Here is a 24,150-nt window from a genome sequence, read left to right on the forward strand (position 1 = left end):
TCCATCTGAGGCTGTTCACTCCCCCTTATACCATCGTTAGGGAAAAGTTTCTGTTCATGCTACATTTTCTTTGTTTTCATAGACTGTCATCAGTGCGAGCTTCTGTAAGATAGGAAATGCAGTTGTGGAAAGTAACTCAAAAGCGCCCAGTGGAGTTTTCTTACAGACAAACAGCAGTTCTGTTTATATTCAGTGTTACACCCTAAAACACATATGTATCCTTGAGGTCTAATAAACATGGTGAATGCATTTCCGTCCTCATAAAACATCCATGAGGCTGAGTTTTTAGAATATTTTAAATCCTGCATTGTTTATGTCTATGTTTACTTGTAATAAGTCTTCTCTGTTGGATTACTGCATATCTTGGTATATTAGTGCCACCAGTTGATCACTGTAAACCCTTTTGTCAGAACTGCATATCCTTTTATGCTTGAGATACACAAAACATGGACATAGTCACAGAAAAACAGCTCCATAATGTAACTACAGGTCAAAATCTCCAGAGAACCTTTCTGATCAACTCCTACTCTTAATCTTTGAGATATCTGAAGTTTACTTGAGCATTTCCCTTTTACTCCTACTCCACTACATTTCAAAAGGCAAATGTACTTTTCACCTCCCCACATTTACTGTGTGTGGCAGCAGTAGGTACTGATTACTTTTCAGATTTTATAAACAAAAATGAGTTTACATGCTGTAAAATGTAATACATTTTAATGATTTGTTATTTTAAAAAATGGTAGCCTGGTCAGTGAAAGCACTATACATCTCTCTGTTCCTGCTTATAGGTTATACTGCAGCTCTAGACTCTTCCCACTATACAAAATGAACCTGCAACTTGCAGTAGTGTTACTCAGTGACTAGGCATTTGTGAAAAAGGTGTCTGTGCCGAGCTGGCCCCATTCCACAGTATGGTTAATGTGGTGCAGCACAGCCCTGAGCTCCCATATCATGTGACTCTCTTCCTTCTTCATATTCCATTCTTAATGTGTCTGTTTCTGAACTTTGCAGGCTGAGAGGTAATAAATATTAACATGAATGCATAATGGAGTGAATGCCAAAGCAGTTTGAATCCCTCAAAATGCTGGTGAGTATTCTTTGACATTATGAAATATTTTGCTGGTTCTTTTTTTTCCCCTTAAATTTTGCAGTCTGTCTGCTTTTTATAGGTGAAATCACTGAACTGCTATCAACAAATCTAGCCAAAAATCTGATAACTAAGACACAGAATCTGACAATACAATATCACAACATGATATTTCATGTTACGGGCTCAATTTGTATTGCATTAGCGCAGCATGAAAGAATATTTTTGTTGTTTTAGTTGATGTTTTTTCTGCAGGGTACTCTATTTTGAGTGAGGCCAGTGGTGAAACCAATGGGATGGTGGCAGCATAGGGAGCTTGTTAAAGGAGCAGCAATACAGGCTTTCATTTAGAATGAATATGCAGATGACCGGAGGCATTCTGCGTAAAGATCCACAGGCACCATGCCAGGCCTACACCAAATGCACTCACCTGATCTGGCATGGTGGTGCGGGAATGAAATGATGTCCATGGACACAGCAAGGGCCCTTTTACGCAGCACAGGGTTATTTTTACTGAAAGCAGTTTGAGAAGATGACCAAAACAGTGAGTGGGTAGGCTATGATCAACACAAGTCTAAAATAGCATTTGGTTATTGTAATGTCTGAAACTGAACAGTGGCCTCAAAAAGGATTTGTGGCTTACACTAAATATCTGACATAATTCACTGTGCCTTGTATTAAACAATAAAGATATTAAAAAAAATGGAGATTTTTCATTTTAAAACCTTTGTAATATTGGATTTTAGAGGAAAACCTATTAACAATTAAAAAAAAAATTTCTGTGCTTCATAATTTACATTCATTCAGTTTTTATTGATGACTCAAGCAAAAGCAGTTCCTCACCATTACAGATCATTAGAGTTGTACAGTATGTTCACGCCTGACCCACATCAAGGCCTTGATTCGAGTACGGTCAAACTTCAATACCAAAGCACTGGAACCTGAGGACGTTGATTTGCCAGCTGCTCACTAATGAGTTGTCCCACAGTGCTTTGCAGCATGTCTCCAGGTGCTTCCGGATCACAGGCAATTCATTCTCCTTCAATCTGCCATACCATCAAATGTCATCAAATTTGAAGCAGGCCAGCATGAAAGGCAAATGATTACAATCTGCCCTCCTGATTGAACTCCACTGACCTTTCTGCAAAAATATCTCTTTAAAAAGAATGTCAGAATATTCCTTTTTCTTCCATTGGGAGGGCTGAAGGGTCCAGTCCACACTGCTTCATCTTAAAGGCGATGTCAAACAGGTAGTCGTAGCATTCACACCTAGAAAATACAGCAGAATTTTAAGTGTTGGAGGACAAAAATACAATGTAAAGAATTGAAATACATTTTCTTTGCTACACATCCACAACGTAAATATACTAATATATTTTTAGTCCTAAACAAGGTCACAGAGGTGAATAATGCTGGGAGGTAAATACTCACATGCCCTTGGCCTTTTCCCATGACTCGCCCCAGACATAAAGACCATGTCGGCGGACGAGGACTGCACATGAATCTGGGTATTCCTCCATAGCCCAAGCCATTCTGTCTCTCAAGTCCTCCTCCTCTGGTGTATTTTCAATAATGGGTACAACCAGGGTTTCATCATACCTGTGTTATTCAGGGTACAAAAAGATAAGACAGTCTGTTACGCCCAGACAGATAACTATTAAGAGGCATTAACCTCTGCCATCACAGGACCAAGAGATACAGTGTTAACTCCTAAGGAATATATCGGCCTTTTTAGCTGCTAAATGCTCCACAATGTTCACGGGCTAGCTGCTACCTGTGTCTGTCTGCTGCTGGGTGCTGCACAGGTAGAGTGATTAGTGAGTTTTATTGCTGAAAACAGCTGCCTGAAATGGCACTGAGAGCAGTGAGAGTGAACCTCCAAACCATAATCTCTTGGCTAGACAGCTAAACAATGAGCTTAAACTCACTATAAAACTCCATAAAGCTGAGGGAAGCTACAGGTGACAAATCTCTGTCGGCTCAGCACTATGAGCAACCCCCTTTTCGCATCATGATCGAAATATCAGTCTTTTTAAAGGGTTAAAATGGTATTCCTATCTGCCTTTTCAATTTAATAAGTTATTTAACCAGGAATATGCAAATAAATAAGCATTACTGTATCTGTACCAAAATTAGCTTAAAGGCCATTTTCATCTGTAGTCTCTGGACAGATGTTATGTCACACAAAAAAATGAGACAAGGTTACAAAATGTTTTAGATCATAATAAACATAGGACAAATCAAGAAGACTGACAGTACTAGAAGTAATGCAAAACTATTAAACTACAGTTACAATCAATTATAAAACAGAACTGAATCTCTTAAATGAAGAGTGAGAAAATTTTGTTTCCAGCAACATCACCTGTGGTATACAAATCATCATTATGGTAGGGAGCCACATTACTGAGAAAGTAAGAAAGACAAGGCACAATTATGTACAAAGAGAGGCCAAGAAAGAGCTTTTCATATCACCATGTGATTTACATGTAAATAAAGGAGGATTTCTGAAGTATGACAAAATTGTACTCTTCATGTAGTTGACCTGATGTACTGCGATTAACCCTGATGAAGGCACTGAGCCAAACATGTTGGTTTCCACAGCGAAGTCGGCATCTGAAATACCAGCCAACACAGGGAATTTCTACTGTAATACGGAGTGAAAGTGAATTGTATCCTTGGCAGTTGTGCCATACATTAATTTCAAGCACTGGTGTGCACAAAAAAAAACAGCCAGCAGTGTTCATAAATTCACAGACTGCAAATTCACACAGTGTTAGAAACTCAATGTTTGACCTGTGATCCTCTATCACTGAACTAAATATTTCTATTATGAGAGCCAAGGCACTCTCATAACCAAGACATCACAAGCCTCCACTTGACTGAGAAATGAAAATGCTAGCGAACTCTTTGGACTCCGCTAATACTTGCTACTTGATTACATACCGATAGTTGGTGCCTGAGGTCTCCTTACGAATGCCCTTGATCATCTCCTGGTGTGTTATCCTGAACTCTTTGCCAGGATACAGCAGTGTTGCCATGACAGCAGCCTTGGAGTGTGTGTGTATAACTGCCTGTGCCCCTATATTTTAACAAAGCAAAAGCAGGTTTTGATTTTTGAATGTTGTTTACTGCTGTTATCTTTCTTACACGGTTAAGTGCAAGAAGGCAAGAGAAAGCGCAAGAGACCCCACACTTGATGATGATGATGATGATGATGATGATGATGATGATGATGATGATGATGATAAGTGTGCTATGATTTGAAATTTGTAGGTACAATTTAAATTGCGTTGGTTGTGATTTCTAGTTTGAAAGGTTTCATTATATATGAAGAATGCAAAATAAAAATACTTTAACGCGTTATCCTAGGATTGAAGGGATGAGTACTTTATATAGCAATCATCAATTAGGGGTGAAGTATTTCCTTATAATGTTCATTTTACATTATAGTGCCTTCAGTAAAGGTGATTATTATTATATACAACAGTACCATGTGAGTGTAACCTTGTCTGCTTCTTTGTAAAACTGCAATTTTCCAGAAGTGTATGAAAAAGCAATATGCTAATATTTCACATGGAAGGCTTTTATTCTGTAGAAAATAATCTTACACTTGTCTCAACATACAACATATCCAAAGAAAAATATGTTTATAGACTAAAATGTAGCTGTAAACAGAAGAAAAATGTTTGGAGTGTATAATGTATTTTACAAATGAGCTTGTATGGCTATTCATTACATAATTCCTAATGACAATACGATGTTCCACCAAACGCAAACCTAATTACAACATTCAGGAACATGAACTGAATTTTTCCAGTTCCATTCAAAATTTACATTGAAATAAAAAGTCATTTTCTTTCTTTGCACTCTAGTATATCATGTTGTTCTACAATTGACTGGCTGCAAATGGTGGGTATTAGAGTGACTCACCTCTCATGGTATACGCGTTCATAAAAAGTGGTGTACACTGGCTTTTCTTTAACTTCTTCCATGCAGGTGGGCAGCTGATGTTCTTCTCCTCCATGTCGCACACAAACAGGTCTTCTGGCTAAACATTACAAACAGTGTCATTAAAAACTGAACACACCAATACTTATTATAACTGAGTCATCACCTCTGTAGAACAGAAGTTTCCCACTGTGGTTAGAACCTGCTCACCTGCATTCTCTCTTTCTGGACACCTGATGGTGTGATGTAGATCTTCTCTCTGTGATTTATTCAACACACAGCATGGCGTGTATTAAAATCAAGGAGAAGGACAATAAAGTTAGAGGAGCCTGTTATGACATAATGGAGCACCATGGTCTTCTGCAGCAGAGGAATAACTGGGCTGCACCAGGCTTATTTTGTCTTTGCCTCAAAGGCAACATATATACCAGGCTGAAGCTCTGTGGTTATTACAAAATATGAAAGAAATACTCACAAATGCTTTTCTATCCATCCATAATAAACCCCATCTCCAATTACTATAAACATTTCTTTAAACTTGTGCATCTTTTTTTTTTTACAGATATGCTTTGCAGCTGACCATTTATCAGAAACAGCTTATTGTGTATCAGGTTTCATTGTTCAATTTAATGTTCTTAAGGTGAACTGCAAACACACAAAGTAAATAATATTTCAGTGACCTTAACATTCATTAGAGCACTGTCATTTTTGGAAAATTTTACCTTCTGTGGCCACAGCCAAAAAGAAAAACTCCTGGAAGCAAATTAAGAAATGCAGAATTGCACTGTTAAACTGATAACCAAAATTGAACCCCTCAAAATCTACAGTGATCACATCTTTACCTAAATGTTGAAAGCCTTAACTTTTTTTCAATACATTGTAGAGGATAATGACACAGTACTCTTCTTTATCTAGCAACAAATATACCAGATAAAGGAGTAACCTATTGATTTTGAATGCAGGTTTTGGCAAGGCCGCCTCAGGCTCTGAGTCTTTGAGTCAACCCAAAGCAACTGGGGGTGAAAAAAAAAAAACTAACAGTCTTCCTAACTAAAAAAATCAGACCTACACTCACTAAATAAAAATAATTACAATTCTTGTGTCCAATGTCTGACAGTCCTGTCTATTCAGATTGCTTCTTATTTACATATAGTCATCCATTTTCTTTTGTCTAGAGTAAATTTAGTGCTTTTTATTAATAAAAACAGCCTTTAAGTTACTGAGCTGAACAATTAAATCACTGATTTACAGTATTAACACTTTATAGAAAGAGCCACAATGTGGATATAGTTGGTTAACCATGTTGTTGAGGACTGATACTCTGGACAGCTTAATTACAATGGATCTTAGAACTGTTTATTTTCTAACAGAATCTATGGTATAACAAGACGGTACTCAGAGAGCGAAAACCTCCACCAAAGTAGCTTAGTTTCCCCACAATGCCATTACACTTAAAAGAAATATTCCCATGATAGTTTGACTGTCATTATCTGATTTCGTGACCATGAAAACCTACCTCTAGCATTTGGAATCACATTGGTATCATTAGTAATTTGAAAGTTATTCAAGAAAAACAATATTTTATTAATGGGGGATTTCATTAAGATCTAGCTCAGTAACTTCTGAAGAAATGTCAAATTTGTTGGTACCCTACTGAGTCAGCAGAGTTTCAGACAGAATTTAATCTTTGTTGCAAGTCTGCAGCACCATTTGTTGTTTCACAGTAGTTTTCCCATGAACCCTAAATATTGAAACATGGATGAGCAGATCGGGACTATTACTTGGATCCTGATCATACTTTGGTTTGTGGTAGATCTTATCCAGATGTTATCATGCAATTTTGTTCTAAGCATTCTAGTCACTGTGCATGGAGTTAGAAGCAAAAATACTGAAATTGTCTCTATCTCCCAGTGGTAAAGAGGTTTTAAAAAATTCCTGAATCTGGATGATAATATGGATCACTACCAGAATCTAATGGATTGTTCCATGGGTCATACCCTACCTCTCCAAAAAAAAAAGTCATCAAAATCCATTCATAACTTTGAGTTGTGCTGTGAGCAAACCAAAAAGCACACAAACCCCAGTAAAAACATTACCTCCTTGACAGAAGCAATAACTTCAGATGAAAGGAATAGTTCCCTTGAATCATTTCAGAGTTGTAATGTTTTTTTCTATCTGAATGAAGTATCAGTATACATGGAGCAGCAGTCAGTATCTTATTTGGCTTCATCTGAGGTTTCATTACATTTCCCTGTTTGCTTAAATAAATGTCTGCCATTCCCGATTTCAAAGAGGGATTTGCTAATGGGTAGTGCTTTCTGTGTAGCTGCCACCCAAAAGAACACAGTTCAAAGAAGTTTGTAATAACCTGTCAAAACCTTCAGTTTGAATTCTGTTTCATTTTGGCAAAGCGGGCATTCTGCCTTCACCCTAGATGTGCACACATTGTCAAATCAAATATAACCGACCTCACATCAACCTCACTACACTTTTGTCAGCATACAATTGTTTAAAAAAAAAAAAAAAAAAAAAAAAACTACAGAGCACTACTCAACAAAATTTTGGCATGATTATTAAAGATATGCAAAGTTAAATAACAGTAGTTAGTGAACACATTTGCAATGAACACGCCCCTTTTAAGCAGCCTTTAAGTTTGGATGGTTGGTCACACTTAAGTGATCAAGCATAGAAAAATGTCCCCATTCTGATCATTCACAATATTTTGCAAGAAATTAATCTGTGCACGAACCCTCGCCTGAGGCTGATCCCTCCACCCGTCCCCGTCACCCATCCCAACTGGTAGAAGAGACGACATAACTCAGGAATAAGTACACGAGGATGCTCCTTCTCCTGTAAACATACACAGAATTGCCAACCAGGTTATCATTGCTCAAGTTCAGCACTCTTTACATCAAATCAGTGACTAAACTTTAAATCCACATTCTTAAAATGTATAGTAGCTTCAAAAAGCATTCAGATCCTTTCTTTTGCAGATTTAATTTTTAAATGGATAAAACTGCAAATTTTGCCCATCAGTCTACACATAACTTATGACACAGTGAGAGTTTTTAGAATTAAAAAAATAAAGACAGAAAAGTCTCCTTTACAAAATCATCCTGTCCCTCTGCTGTAGCATATTGTCATCAGGTGCCCCCATTTGCTTTATTTATACTTGAGATATGTCAGAACTTGACTGGAAGACTATAAAGGCACACACCTGTGTGTGTGTGTGTGTGTGTGTGTGTGTGTGTGTACCATGAAGTCAAGGCCCTCTCTGGAGACCTCCACAATTAAATTGTGGCAAGAAACAGATCAGACAAAGGGCATAAAAACATTAATAAAGCATTTGAGTGTTCCCAGGGGCACAGTGGCCTCAATAATTGTGAAATGGAAGAGGTCCTGAACCACGGGGACTCTTCCTGGAGATGGCTGTCTGGCCAAATTGAGTAAAAAGGAAAAGGGGTCTTGGTAAAAGAGGTGAACAAGAAGCCAACGATCAATCTGACAGAGCTTCAGAAGTTCTCTGTAGAAATGGGAGATCCTGCCCGAAGAACGGCCATCTCAGCAGCTCTCCTTCAATCAGGCCTTTATAGTAGAGTGGACAGACTGAAGACACTGAGTAAAAGGCAGATGGCAGCCTGCTTAGAGTTAGTCAATCAGCATTTAAAGGACTGTGAGAGCATGAGGAAAAAGATTCTTTGGTGTGATGAGACAAAAATTTAACACTTTGGGCAGGACTCCAAGCACTATATCTGGAGAACACCAGGCGCTGCTCATCACCAGGCTAATAGAGTCCCTATAGTGAAGCATGGTGGCAGCATCATGCTATGGGGGTGTTTCTCAGCAACAAGGACAGGGAGACTGGACAGAACTGAGTGAAGGATGAATGTAGCTAATACAGAGAGGTCCTTGGAAAAAAAATAACCTGCTCCAGAGTGCAGTAACCTGAGACTGTCAAACTGGCTTCTACAAAGTACTGAATTTGGGGCCCAAATACTTTTGTAAATAAAAGATTTCAGTTTTTGATTTTTAATACATTTGCTAAAATTTTGGAAAAAAACATTTGTGTCACAAAAATAGAAACACCCTAACACTTTTCAGTTTAACAAATGCATACACAATTACTTCTACTGAAAGTTTCTTACTTTCTCATATTTTAAGTGCAGGTGTATTTCTATAGCATCATATCATATAAAAGCAGTTCATTGTTTCTGTCATGTTATGCTTCCCTGTTTTTCTGTGGTCTCTTGACCTGCATCCTGGAGGCCACTGCTGGTTCCACACAAAGATGACATCTCCTGTGAAAAACCATTGGCTACGTTTAATATCAATTCACAATGCCAAGAGAAAATGTCTGTGAAATGGTGCTGTAACATAATTTTTGGTGCCATACAAGACAGGCTTAGTGCTCTGAAGTCACAATGAAGCAGCATCCTGTCAGCATCTTACTTTTGATTAATTTCCTGTTGGAATCAGATACTGTGGAGATAACACAGGGAAGAATAAGAGAGAAATGTTTCACAGTTCTCTGTAATTCCTCTTTGCTTCTCCTCCCACACATCAGTTAAAGAGAACTTGCCATTTAATTTGACTGAAGGGCACAAAGGCAGTGCTGCTCAAAAATTTCAGATGCTGCTATTGATTTCAATTTCTATTTATACCAACAATTATAAAATGGAAGACACAATGGACCCTTGAAAATGTGAGATTTTTTAGGGAGTAAAATTAACTAGATGCAATAAAATAGTGTATTTTGAATTCACTGTTAAATACATCATCAAATGTGGAAATTGGCAAACAAGGTAACAACACTGTTTGTCATTGTGTTGTGATTAGCATATCAGTTAAAACAGGTTAGGTCAAAAACTCAGAGAGCCTTTCACATTATAGGCCTAGCAATTTCCTGCAGGCTAGAACTTACTGGGATTCTAGAACGGACTACGTTTAGTTACATACTGTATGTAACTGCAGATTTAAGGAAAGTGTACAGACAGAGTGATTCTTCTGGCAGGCAAGTAGCCTACTGTGGAAAACAAAAGCTGCAGCCTTAAAATCAGTTTAAAAGAAAACAGATAAACTGTATGATAATGAAGAGCTATGAATAAGCATCATGGCCTGTTGAGGGTGTTTTACCAAGTCTTATTTTACACAACTAAACCCTGTTTCCTGCTATTACACACTGCTGTGGTAGCACTGGGATACTGTACATGTCAGCACACATATTTAGATGAGCAACTCAGCGTCATTGAAGGCCAAATATGCAAATTTTGACTCCAAAGGAACATTACTCGTAGAGACTCGTACAGGTCTCTAGTTCTTAAGCATTCTGTTTTTATCCCTATTTATCTCATTTCAACAAACATTCCTTTGTTGTCTGCACTGTTTACTGTCTGTTTGTACTGCTTATTCATACAGCTTATTCTGCATTGTTTGCTGCTGTTAATACTACTTATTTTGTTATATTACACATTACACACACACTTATGCTGGTTTACTGTTTGCACACTGAGAGCCAATGTACCAGAGTCAAATTCCTCATGTGTCCATCACACCTGGCCAATAAAGCTGATTCTGATTACATCTAGTCTTTTCATTAAATGGTCTTGGTCTTATACTTGTATAGCGCCTTTCTATGCTTTTACAGCACTCTCAAAGCGCTTTCACATTATTCGGCCATTCACCCATTCGCACTCCCAAGCACTCACACATTCACACACCGGTGACATCACCGGGAGTTCAGTGTCTTGCTCAAGGACACCTCAACATGTTGACTGGACAAGCCGGGAATCGAACCGCTAATCCTCCGGTTAGGAAACGACCCACTCTACCTCCTGAGCCACGATTAGATTAAGTCAGTGGCTCTGATTCAATTTGTGTGCTTATCAGTGAAATCATCTGCTACTCTTGGTGCGGGGTTGGAATGAAAGCATAATGTTACATACATATATAGTACTTTCATTCATTCATTCATTTCAACAAATTTGCTGCAAATTTGTCACCTTAAACTTTTACAGCTATGAGGTTATCATTTATTTATCTTACTCCTTTGCTAGTAAATGACCTGATATAGTGTATATGACATTCACACAGTGAAACCCACAGTTTCAGGTTTAACCAAAATTGTAAAATTACAAGTTTCAAGATTTTTAAAAATACTTACTGGCAAAGCACCTTAAAACGAAGAAACACACTGACAGCTTAGTTAAGAGGGTAACAGCAATGCATTTAATATAATAATTCTATTAAATAACTAGATAATGGATGTTTAAAGTCACTTGTATCTTCTGTATTTCACATCAAAAATATAAATACTGTCTACAGATCTAGATTATGGATTCAGGAATCAGTATGACATAGTATATTTAAAGTTAATTCTGTCATTGACTTGTGGTGGGAAAACTATATATTCCACCTCAGATATCCACAGATGTACAGATCCTGATGACAGGATTTAGGGAACACTGCCTTTCTAGGAATCCACATTTTACTTTTTGGTCATGATTTGCCAGATACAACTGGCATCTCTGGTGATCCATATGAAAATCCGCTCAGTTCAATAAAAAGATGCAACGTTATCATCAGCTTATTTCCTTAAGGTAGCAAACACAACAGCAATAAATGCAACTGTTTCAGATTTAACCCTTCCCCCTAAAAAAGCTATTACTACATGTTTCCAAATGTAAATATTACAAATACAAAAAAAAAACTAACAGTAGAGCTACAACAATTAAGCAATTGATTTTTAATTGACAATTATTTTGATAATTGACTAATCTTCTAGTTATTTTTCAAGCAAAAAATTATTAGCTTTGATGGTTCCAGGTTTTCAAGCGTGAGAATCTATAATTTTTCCTAGCCTTACAGTATAGTAAATTGAATATTACTGAGGTTTGGACTGTTGGTCGAAATAAAACGGCATTTTGTTGAATAAAGACCTATAAAACTGGTTCATTGTTGTCCCACTAATGTTAGTCTGAGAAGTCACTCGTTCCTCCAAAATAATGTTAAAACTGGCTTACCAAACGAGCAGTTGGCGTTCAATAATGTTGTCGCAATTACTGTAGCATAAAAGGTAGTTGTTTGCTGTTGTTTGTTTGAGTTAAAGTTCAGCACATCTAGCTAGTGCTAACGCTGCCTCAGCTGTAACGACATTTACACTAACTTTAAACACAGGTTTAGCCTGCAAACTTGAAACATCTACTCGAAAGACCCATTAAAAATACATACAGAGCATAAATACTTACCTTACTTCTTGTTTTGAAACCAGTCAGCGTGGTCAAAATATATGACACGCTAATCAGCAAAACGACTACTACTACCACGTCATCAGTACGCGACACGAAAACAAGACATGGGTGTATACAGCTATAGTGTTTTCATGATGGTGTATGATATATTGTTGGATGTAGTCAGCAAACCTGTCTTTCTCTGTTATTTCACCTGATTATATTAATTGTATTCCATGTGGGTTGTTTATTGGTTATGTTCATATGTACAAATCATACAGATATCATCTGTAGTGGGAGAGAAATGAGGTAATTTACTGAAGTGAAAAGGCAGGCCTATTATGAAATACCCCGTTACATATAAAATCTCTGCATTCAAAAATTTGCTCAAGCAGGCTATTGTACAGAAGTAGGCTACTAGAAACAAAAAAGTGGGCTACTTTTAAGTATTTGAAGTAATGTACATATTATGCAGAATGGTCATTTGATAATTAGTAGCCTAGGATATATAAGTGGTAGCCTACTTAAAGTCTTTATTTAGTCAAGGTCGAACTCCTTTGTATGCTTTTATATATAGAAGTTTTCTACTAGTTGAATCTATAACAATGCATTGTTTTGTAGAATGAAGATTTGTATGCAAAATCTTAATCAGAAAAGTAGGAACTTAAATATTTCAAAAACAATGTCATGGATAGTTTTATTTATCAGTTAATTTAACACAAAGTATAGTAAGCAGAAAAACAAAACTAATCAAATTCAAATATTACAGTGCAATAATAAATCAATTGTGACTAACTTTTGTCATAAAGGAAAAATAGCACTAATTTTCCAAGGCAAATTTTTTCAACTGGGATTGTTTGATCTTGCAAACCTTGATATAGTTCTGTGGATTTAAGCTCTGGCAGCATCTTCTGTCTTTGTATGTAATCTCAGACTGACTCTATGATATTGAGATCAGGACTGTGGAGACCTTGTGGGTACCATCTGTCGTTGGACTCCATGTTCATCTTGTCTCCAATAGTTTTTTATGACTTTGACTGAATGTTTGGGTTTGTTATCATGCTGCAGAATGAATTTGTGACAGACACTTCTTCCCTGGCATAAGAACCTAAACATCCACTCATACCCTCTAAATACCCCACTATTGCTCCTTCTGTATATTCATTTATCTTTACATACAGTCATGTGAAAAAATTAGGACACCCTTTGAAAGCATGTGTATTTTGTAACATGTTTTAATATATGGTTATTTAATCTCAATTTTAACAATACAGAGAGATTAAAGTAATACAACTAAACAAGTAAAACTGAAGAAAAGTCGTTTCAAGATCTTCTGTAAATGTAATTCTACAAAAATGCCTATTCCAACTGAGGAAAAAGTTAGCACACCCTCACATGTATGCCCTCTTAAAATGGCTCAAATCACACACAGGTATATCACACCAGGTGCACATAATTAGTAGATCGTTACTCAGCATTTTGAATGAGGCTTGCCCCATCTAAACCTCAAACATTTAGTTTGGTGTGCTCCTGACTGTTGAAGTGAGAGTGAGCACCATGGTGAGAGCAAAAGAGCTGTCAGAGGCCTTCAGAAAAAACATTGTAGCAGCCTATGAGTCTGGTAAAGGATTTAAAAAGATCTCAAAAGATTTTGAAATCAGCCATTCCACTGTCCGGAAGATAGTCTACAAGTGGAGGGCTTTCAAAACAACTGCCAACATGCCCAGGTCTGGTCGCCCCAGCAAGTTCACACCAAGAGCAGACCGCAAGATGCTAAAAGAGGTCTCCAAAAACCCTAAAATGTCATCTCGAGACCTACAGCAGGCTCTGGCTACTGTTGATGTAGAAGTGCATGCCTCTACAATCAGAAAGAGACTGCACAAGTTTAACTTGCATGGGAGGCGTGCAAGGAGGAAACCTTTGCTCTCTAAGAGAAACATCAAGGCCAGACTGACATTTGCCAGAGAGAATGTTGACAAAGACCAGGACTTCTGGAATAATGTTCGTTGGACAGATGAGTCCAAAATTGAATTATTTGGACACCAGAGCAGAGGACATGTTTGGCATAAACCAAACACAGCATTCCAGGAAAAGAACCTCATACCAACTGTGAAGCATGGAGGTGGAAGTGTCATGGTTTGGGGCTGCTTTGCTGCAGCAGGACCTGGTCAGCTCACCATCATAGAATCCACCATGAATTCTACTGTGTATCAGAAGGTGCTTGAAGAACATGTGAGACCATCGGTTAGAAAATTAAAGCTGAAGCGGAACTGGACCATGCAACATGACAATGACCCAAAACATACTAGTAAATCAACCAAAGACTGGCTGAAAAAGAAGAAATGGAGAGTCCTGGAATGGCCGAGTCAAAGTCCAGACCTGAATCCCATTGAGATGCTGTGGGGTGACTTGAAAAGGGCTGTACATGCAAGAAACCCCTCAAACATCTCACAGCTGAAACAATTCTGCATTGAGGAGTGGGATAAAATTCCCTCAGACCGATGTCAGAGACTATTAGATGGCTACAAGAACCGTCTCACTGCAGTTATTTCAGCCAAAGGAGGTAACACTAGCTATTAGGGGCTAGGGTGTGCTAACTTTTTCCTCAGTTGGAATAGGCATTTTTGTAGAATTACATTTACAGAAGATCTTGAAAAGACTTTTCTTCAGTTTTACTTGTTTAGTTGTATTACTTTAATCTCTCTGTATTGTTAAAATTGAGATTAAATAACCATATATTAAAACATGTTACAAAATACACATGCTTTCAAAGGGTGTGCTAATTTTTTCACATGACTGTACATATGCTATATGCTACACTGTTTGCACTATCTGGCTAGATGCTAAACGTCATTTTGCGGTAATTTACTGTGTACAAAGATGATAAAGTTAAATCTAATCTAATATATTTTATTTTTACTCTTCCATAAAATACTCAGTATTCAACATTTATGCTTTATTCAATGATAACACCACTGTTCTGTTTGATGGCTTGCTGATTTGAGGCTTTACATATGATCTCCTGCCAACTGCTTACTTCAAATTCAGTTAAAGATCACAGATCTAACATCATCATCATCCTGCATCTCTTTCCACTGATACTGTCATATCAAACTGTCCCCTTTTCTAACATAGCTACATCAATGTTACAGCTACTCCTATGCATAGCATGGCTTTGTTTACAGCCGAGTAGACTTCAAGTCCAGCTGTGTTATGGAAAAGGGTAAATGCAAAGAAATCTATGAGTACTCTCTGGAAGCTCCTGATTTGGCTAGTCTTTACTCTGATGTCAGTGATGGTCTGTCTGTCATCAGAGTAAGGGTCAAGTGTGATCACATTCTCCAACTCCAAGTAGAGTTGCTGAAAATTAGTTGAAACAGACCCAAATTTTTAATAGTACTACTATATTTTTGATCACATTTATATGCTGCTATATTCAAGCATTTGACCATATTTTTTTTCTGAAATGTAGTTCAGCTTTAATTGTTATGGCTTTTTTCAAAAGCACTACTAGTCATTTTAAGCATGCCAATGTGACTCCAGTGGAGGTCAGTCAGTTGGTTGGTCAGTCTTTTCTCCTAGACTGAAACATATCAAAATGTTTCTCATTTTTTATAACTATTCAAGGCCCAAAAAGGATGAACACTTACAACTTTGATACCACACCTTTTCAGCTGATGCCAGCTTGATAAACAGGAAAAGATATTTTTGACTATTGAATTAGTGCCATTATGTGACAAGATAAAAGTACTGCCTTTTTAAAGTAAATCATGGTGTTATGGCAAGCCGTATTTCAATAATCAGTAGGGACTCAGAAATGCAGGACTCAGACTCAGGCTTGACAAGGTAAAGAATTTAATGAATCTAGAGATGAGTAGATAGATCTGGACACTTCAGCCGATTTCGGGCAACTGGGGACGCTGTGTTGGGTTGAAGGAGAGCTGCAGCTTGCTACATTAGAACAGAAGATGAGAGTGGGTAACTGGTACACAAAGACAGGGACTATATCCAGTTTTAAAACAGAAGACCTGAACATTGGTGTGTGCTGGCTCTTGGCAGGAGAGCGCTGCTGTGGCCTAGGAAGCAGTCCAGGGAGGCAGGAGCTGACGCAGGAGATCGACGGTCCAGTGTGCAGAACCAATGTAGTGGAAGTAGATGGACAGGCTGACAGATGATGGCAGAACAGGTGATGAGAGCTGGAGGCAGAGATCCAGTGCCGCGGGAAAAAGTCACAATAATGTGCAGATCTCCTATCTCTGACCGAGGAAACGGTTCACAGTCCACGCATCAAGTGGTGCTCAAAATCAGAGTGGCCGAAGCAGAAAAATCAGATATCTCAACAAAACAGTTCTAACACAAGGTAGCCCTTCAAAATCAGAAGGGCAGGAATCCAGAGAATCAGGTACAAAGGTTATCACAAACCACAGGCACACAGTTCATAACATAAAGTAACAACCAAAACAGCAAAGCAGTTAATCCACATAGTATAGTAGTATAGGCACCATTCCAATATGCAACATTACTGGCAGTATGATCTGTCGACAAGGACACACCAACGCTCTCCTTGAGGAAAGCCCCGATAATTGAGAGTAAGTGTGCCTTGCCTCGTGCCAGCTGACGGGATGCTGGGGATGGCCCGAGTAACGGACGTAACACATGGAGTGAAATTATTATTCTCAGATATTCTTAACAGAGATAATTAGCATGTGCACACATTGTAGATATGTACAAAATGCTACTGACAGTTTCTTTTTTCGTTCAACATGAACATGTTTGTGTTCTTTTGATAATTAAGTGAGACTATCCAGTAGGTTTATGACCCATGTTGCCACAAATTTGATGGATTACCCCAGTTTAAACAGGGCCATCTCAGATATGATGCTTCTTTAAACCTGTGAAACATAATTAACCCATGTTTGGAAAGAAATACTTTGTCTGATGCCTTGCCATGATGGGTTTTGTTACCAATCTTATAAACTGGTGTACACAAATCCAGTCAAGTCAGATTTGGCGAGAATACTATAGTTTTTCCCTCTCCTTCTTCATTACTTAAACAAAGCATGGAGACACAAGCACTGGGTGCTTCACAAAGTGGTTTCCAGTTCAATAGATGGTGAATTGCCCAGAAAGTTAACTACTGTGCTTTCTTGGATGTGACATTCTGTTTGAATTCATTTCACATGGCTGAACTCAAATGAAAAGATAATGACTTTGCACTTCTTGCAACATTTATTTTGAGGACTTCAAATCTTAGTATTAATGATGGTCTGCTAAAGCCACACTACCTACGTCTGTCTGATAATGACCTGAATGATTCAACATAATGGCTGCCACCTAATAAACTGCTTCCCCTCCCCCTGACACATTAACCTGGATCCCTATGCAGCCAGTGACACAGCAGAGTAAACAAAAGGTGCAACATAAACAATGATTAACAATTAATAACAGACTAGTTGTGATAGTTTGCAAGCCATAACAATAATGTTATCCTCACTGGTCACTTGCAATGGCTTCGATTAACTTTATTCATGTAATTATCTGATGTTGGAGGTGAAACCTGACCCCAACTACACCTCTTCCATTTTCACACTATTTAAACCCACTACAACCACAATACTTCCAACTCCACTTTTTGTTACCCACCAATTTCTACCAAACCCCCATTTTTATTCTAATCTTATTCTCCCCATTCTTGCATCCCTGCTGGGTGTTTGCCAGTGCCCAAGAGTGGTGTAGACCTCCTTAACCTTCCCCCAAACCATCTAGTACATAAGCATTCTGCTAGTAAAATATAGTATTTCCAATATAACTGAAACATTACTTTAACTTTCTCTCTGTTTGGCTGGATACATTATCTTCTCATCTGACTGATATGGTCAAAATTAGATCGTAGTGAAGCAATAAAATACGGTTTTTCCTCTCTAGAACTTTATTTCAGGTGAGAAGCTATGACAAATTCATTTTGCTTATTCATTGCAGTAATAGTTGTGAGAGCTGCAGTGCACAGTATGCTGGACTTGGCTGACTTGAGATTCTGAATCCTGGTGGCTGCCATGAAACACGGGATAACAGTGAGGAGGAGGGAGTCTGTTACAATGATTGCTGATTGGCCTGCACATGCCCAGCGAACCTGCCCTGTGTTGAAGATCGTGTGTTCTGTTGCTTTGCAAGTGTTTATTCATTCATGCATTTTGATTATACATAAACAAAGATAAAATCCTGTTTCATGTTTTAGAGTTTGAAAATTTGTTAATACTGAAATGGATGTGTCTGTGGCATCACTGTGTTTTTAAAGAAGTCATTTGAGAAAAAGAAAGTATCCTATTAAAATTTCCTCACATGTGAGGCATTTGGCCGGCAGAGCTGTGTTTTTTTTTAATTCAGGCTTTTCAGGCAAAGTCTAAATGCACTTGATATTTTAAAGAAAATCTTCACAGCAGGGGCTACAGTAGATGTTCACTGCTTTATACTGCATTTGAAAAATGTCCAACCAAAGTGAAATACTGCTCTGAATTCATATATCTCAAATGTAAAGGAATAGCTTAACCCAAAGTGAGAATTCAGTCCTTATTTATTTGCCATCATATTAGCTGAAAAAGTAAACACTGTAGTTTGTGGGATGATGAAACACAGCCAATTAGCCTTGTTATATATCTGCCTTCTCTTACTACTGATGTTATTTTACACAGCACAAGTATTCAAAGGGCAATATACAGTGGTGTAAGAGGTAATAATAATTAAAATGTTTGGCTTTTTTGAACTATATATAATTTAAACGTCAATCAAAAATGACACTGACTTCCCCATATTTTGCAGCATACAATGAGATTTTATTCTATTTATTCCTCAGTATAATGTGCAGGCTCTCTTCTGTGTTTTACATACTGACCAGGCAACTGCACTGTGAGAAAAATTTGAATTGTGAATCACTAGCATTGTCTAGCCTCTGAAAGCTTCCTATTGCATCCTTGTGAAAGCAAGATTTGTGTTTGAGCCTTGAGGTTATTCCTGTGGTTAATTTTGTAAAACTCACTTCTTAACAGTAACAGAAATGAAGCTTTACTGGGTGTGGAGTGCAAGATCGGACAAGCGCTCACCCACACACGGTGAGTAATTCATGGTGAATATCATGAAGCCATGGATGTAACTGATAGCCTGGGATGAAAGCTAGTGCAGTGACGCATCAACTTCCGTCACATACCAATGTATCACAGCATTAAATCATTATACACTGTAGTGTACACACTGCATGTAGGAAGATGATACTGAGCCAGATTTGTGAGAAAATCTCTCTGGTGAAGTGTAACATTTCTTATAAAAAGTCTGAAACAAGACCAAAAATGAGGCTTTATGTTTTGTTCAAATCCCTCAATGGTGAATAATACCATTAGGGTATACTGAAGATAAAGGGTATGTTCTTTCATGTGTCTCCAGAGCCACACATCATTTATCATGAGCTCTTTACCTCTATGCCCAGCTGTTGCAGACTTTCACTTTTTTGCTCATATTTAAAATGCTGGTTGCATGTTTTTAACTCTCCTTTCCTGACATCTATCCTTCACAGTGAAAGACTCTAAACTGGGGAAGACTGGTTTCTGGTACTGTGTACAGCATACAATTATGATATTACAACAGCAGTTTTAGATTTTTTACTTTTAACTTACATCCAAACTACATGTCTTCAACTTTTGTTAGGCCCACTTACAAACATAACAGAGAGAGCTAGAGTAACACACAAGAAAATTAGCTTTTTGGTGTGTCTTCTTCTGACATTAGGCAACACCATTATTATTATTATTATTATTGCTTGTTTTTTTCGTTATTAGCTGGCAGCCATGACTTCTATTATGACCTCTATAAACATACAAGCAAGGGAGACAAAAGATTTTCTCCTCTGGAATTTGTTGTTGTTTTATTTTTCTGTTATATGGAACTGAAAGTATCTCAAACAAATGGATTTTTTTTAATGTGTATCTTCAATGAAGGTTTGTGTGCAGTGCTTGATGAAGATGGAAAAAAAGAAAGTGTGAGAAAATGTGCAAGGAAGAGGGTGTGTTCAGAGGTGTGCTGACCCTCTTCTGTTTGTATTACAAGTCATTGTTGTGCCAGTGCAACACCTTCCTGCTGTTGTGTATAAAAGGCATGATTCATCTGATTCAAATCAGATCAGTGTGTTAGGTGTTATATGTTCATGGCTCTATCACCAGTTTCTGGGATGAAAATGAAGAATCTCCTTGTTGGGGTTGTACTTGGAATTCTTGCTGCTGTCCACCCAACCCCTGTTAACAGTAAGTGAAAATCTATTTTATTATATTACACTGTGTCATTTGTAAATACTCAACCAATACTTTTCATTTTAGTGATGTAATTTGCTTTGAAGGCTTAAACTGTAAACAGATCTAAGTTCCCATTTCTATGTGTGTGTGTTTTCCCTGAGTACATTCTTCCATCTCAGGGCTCAGAAGGCCACAGTCATAGGTTATGTAGTCTGAGGTATACAGAAATCTTCTATACAAAACACAGAATTTTCAATAATTCCTTTGGTGTCCTGTTTCTTACCCTGTGAGTCAACACTTCCTCTGCCACCACTTCTTTGTGTTTCAGGTCCAACTCTTTTTGTAAACATTTCATTGCTAGTGTACAGTTTTCACTGCCACCTCCAGATTACAGCCAGCGGTCTTTGTAAAATGTTGTGAACTACTCCAGGAGGTGCATTAATGTATATGTTTTGAATAAGATGAACCCACAAATCAGCAACTGATAACTTCATTGGAAACATCAGAGGTGAACATGACTGGGCAAAAATGGAGATGTGTGATCTGATTCTCAGGCTTCTATATTATTATTATTATTATTGACTTTTGGTGAGTTTTCAGGGCAACAGATTATGACTTGTTATGGTTTGTGTTGGAAGAAGTACTTAGATCATTTGCATAACCAAGAACACAATGTGTTTTATACAACTAAAGCCAAGGATTATAAATATTACTTGACTAAATGCAATGAAGTACTGTGAGTAAAATGTACTCATTTCAAAGAAAAGTTCTGAAGTCAAATTTATATTCATTTATTGTACTATTTGTGTTTTTATTTAAATATTTGATCATTTAACCTATTTGTACCCCAAACGGTAATTCGCATGAGACAATCTGAGAAAATGAACATCAGTCACAACAATAACAACTCAGACATCTGAACTTATAAAAACAGCTTTTTTATAAGTAGCAACACCACAAAAAGCTGGGAGACCACTGGCTTATTCTCATCTATTATTTTACAAGGTCATTACATATTTTAAAATGTTACATTTATTCTAAAAAAGCAACAGTTTTCTATAGCTGTAAGGTAAATAAAGTGGAGTAAAAAGTGCAAAATTTCCTACTGAAATAATGTACACATAAAATATTCAAGTACAAGAATCTGAGAACTCTACTTAACAAAATGCTAAAAGATTAATACTTTCTTTCTACCAATGATTATGGTAATATGCTATGAAATTTAGTAAACAAGATAACAAACAATGGGCAGCATGGTGGCACAGTGGTTAGCGCCGTTGCCTCACAGCGAGAAGGTTCCGGGTTCGGGCCCCACCTGGGACCTTTCTGTGTGGAGTTTGCAGGTTCTCCCCGTGCTTGTGTGGGTTCTTTCCGGGTACTCCAGCTTCCTCCCACAGTCCAAAGACATGCAGCTTAGGTTGATTGGTGTCTCTAAAATTGCCCATAGGAGTGCGCGTGTGTGTGGTTCGTTTATGTGAGCCCTGCGATGGATTGGCGACCTGTCCAGGGTGTACCCCGCCTTCGCCCGATTCCTGGCCGGGATTGGCTCCGTGACCCCGTTCAGGGACTAAGCGGTAGAAAATGAATGAATGATGACAATACAGACAGAAAAAAAGCATTTAAAAAATAAAAACAATTTCCATTCATTATATGAGAAAGTTAATCGTCCTCTTGCCCTCCTAAATTATGACATGAAATCCTTCCAGCTACAACATCAACAAAAAAGCAGTTATGGTGTACTCTGGTGTATTGGGTGTGTCAAACATGTGGTAAACTGTCATTAAAACTAATGTTTTGATAAGACTCCCTATCTTTTATTACCCAACTTGATTAAAAATGATGAGTCATTCAAATTAATTATGACTTTCTCTATCCACAACTCATCAAAGAAGAATGCAACACAGGTTTATACAAGAATTTGGGGAGAAACATTTAAGAACAGATCTTGTTTACTTTCTGCTCATGTCTATGGATATTTCTGTCTCTTTTTGTATTAGCTGTGGCCAAGTTTCCCACCGAAGCTGAGGGTGACGTTCGCCATGAGAATGTAAAGTTCCTTCCTCTCACAACTAAAGAAGACATAATACAAGAAATTTTCCCTGACAGTTTAATCCTCTATGTCACAACTAAATCACCTAAAAGAAACACAACCATTCAAGCGTCCAAGCAGCTGTCCTTTAACTCCAAAGAGACTGATACAATTGATGGCAGTCCTGTAGTGAAAAATATTGACATTTCCATGACCTCCGTCTTCCTCCAGCCTTCGGGTGATCACTATGTAACCACATCTGAGACTGTTTCACATTCTCAGAGCTCTACTTCCACCATGCTGCTGAGGGACACTGAAGATTCCAGATCAGATTCATTTACCACCAAAAGTCTTCAGTCTGGTTTTGTCACTTCATCACTGCCAAATAAAATCCAGTCACATGTCACCCCAGACCACATGTCAGTCTCCCAAACTACTGACCCTGCTCTCTCCAGTTCTAACTTCCTGAGCACCTTTAGTTCTGGTTTAGAATCCAGAGATGGAGAGATACTAAACCAGTATGATACTATAAGCTCCAGTATGACATCTAGCCCCAGAACAGAAACGAGCACAGCACCATCAACCTCCACAGCTCCACCAACTGTTGCAGGAACTGAAGGATCAGATTCAGGGTCAGGAATGTCAGGTCTGCCAAGAGACAGCTTTGAGTTCCTGGACACCTTTAGTTCTGGTTTAGGATCTGGAGATAGAGAGATACTAAACCAGTATGCTTCCACAAGCTCCAGTATGACATCTAGCCCCAGAACAGAAACGAGCACAGCATTATCAACCTCCACAGCTCCACCAACTGTTGCAGGAACTGAAGGATCAGATTCAGGGTCAGGAATGTCAGGTCTGCCAAGAGACAGCTTTGAGTTCCTGGACACCTTTAGTTCTGGTTTAGGATCCGGAGATGGAGAGATGCTAGACCAGTATCCTGCTACACCCTCCAATATAACATCTAGACCCAGAACAGAAACAAGCACAACATTATCAACCGCCAGCATGTCTTTAGTTGGTGAACGTTTTGTGGACCAATCTCTCAATCCTCCTTCACCCCAGAACAAAGAAAACAGGACACCAGGTGAGTCCAGAAAAAAATGCACTTAATAAAAGAGATGTTTACATGGTCAAACTTTGATTTAAGACAGCCTCTCTTATTAATTCCTATTCTTCCATACCTCCAGGTTGGATGATTATCCTTGCTTGTATTGTTGGTGTTGCAGCACTGGCAATTATCTGCGTTGCTATTGCTACCAGAGACAAGTGAGTCCTACAACCCCAAGCCAGGTATCCCAGTTAGAAACTAAGACTAACTCCTCAGACCAACAGAAGGCGCTAGAGGTGGAGACGTTCCTGCAAAAAGATGAGCGCAGGGAGAATAGAAAAGCACCAGAGTACACCATCATCCCTCTGGATGAGCTTCCAGAAAGTTATTAATGGCCAGGAGGTTTAGAAACAGACCCTCTGAATGCTTGAGACTCATCAAGGAACCACAAGACTCTGTTTAGAGCAGATAAATTTGATTTGAGAAGCAAAACTGGCACAGCAGTTGAAAGAGCTGTCTGTGGAATTTCACAACTC

The 24,150-nt window shown here is 38.1% G+C and overlaps 1 protein-coding gene across 4 annotated transcripts; it reads right to left on the reverse strand.

The window, feature by feature from the left end:
* Positions 1–1,876: 1,876 nt before the first annotated feature.
* apip (APAF1 interacting protein) lies at positions 1,877–12,395 on the reverse strand. 4 transcript variants are annotated; one of them, XM_020608831.1, is made up of 9 exons: positions 12,280–12,395; positions 9,265–9,333; positions 7,785–7,885; positions 5,246–5,294; positions 5,018–5,135; positions 4,031–4,166; positions 2,519–2,686; positions 2,225–2,356; positions 1,877–2,133 (listed from the first exon to the last, which is right to left on the reverse strand). In XM_020608831.1, the coding sequence occupies exons 2-8, from the start codon at positions 9,328–9,330 to the stop codon at positions 2,257–2,259; spliced, it is 738 nt and encodes a 245-aa protein (XP_020464487.1). In that variant the 5' UTR covers positions 9,331–9,333; positions 12,280–12,395; the 3' UTR covers positions 1,877–2,133; positions 2,225–2,256. The 4 variants fall into 4 exon arrangements, with proteins under 4 accessions (XP_020464487.1, XP_020464483.1, XP_020464484.1 ...); XM_020608827.1 differs by having other exon boundaries at positions 1,877–2,356; XM_020608828.1 differs by lacking the exon at positions 12,280–12,395 and adding an exon at positions 12,055–12,247 and having other exon boundaries at positions 1,877–2,356.
* Positions 12,396–24,150: the final 11,755 nt, after the last annotated feature.

The sequence above is a fragment of the Monopterus albus genome, unplaced genomic scaffold (assembly GCF_001952655.1).
Source record: "Monopterus albus unplaced genomic scaffold, M_albus_1.0 scaffold95.1, whole genome shotgun sequence".
Lineage (NCBI taxonomy): Eukaryota > Metazoa > Chordata > Actinopteri > Synbranchiformes > Synbranchidae > Monopterus > Monopterus albus.

Bases quoted from the DNA above. Each gene is read 5' to 3' on its own strand.
- apip (XM_020608831.1), bottom strand. From the start codon at position 9,330: ATGTCATCTTTGTGTGGAACCAGCAGTGGCCTCCAGGATGCAGGTCAA. The intron at 7,886-9,264 runs GGAAGCATAACA...GTATGTTTACAG, and splicing joins AAGAGACCACAGAAAAACAG to GAGAAGGAGCATCCTCGTGT. The intron at 4,167-5,017 runs GTGAGTCACTCT...GTTAAAATATAG, and splicing joins GAACGCGTATACCATGAGAG to GGGCACAGGCAGTTATACAC.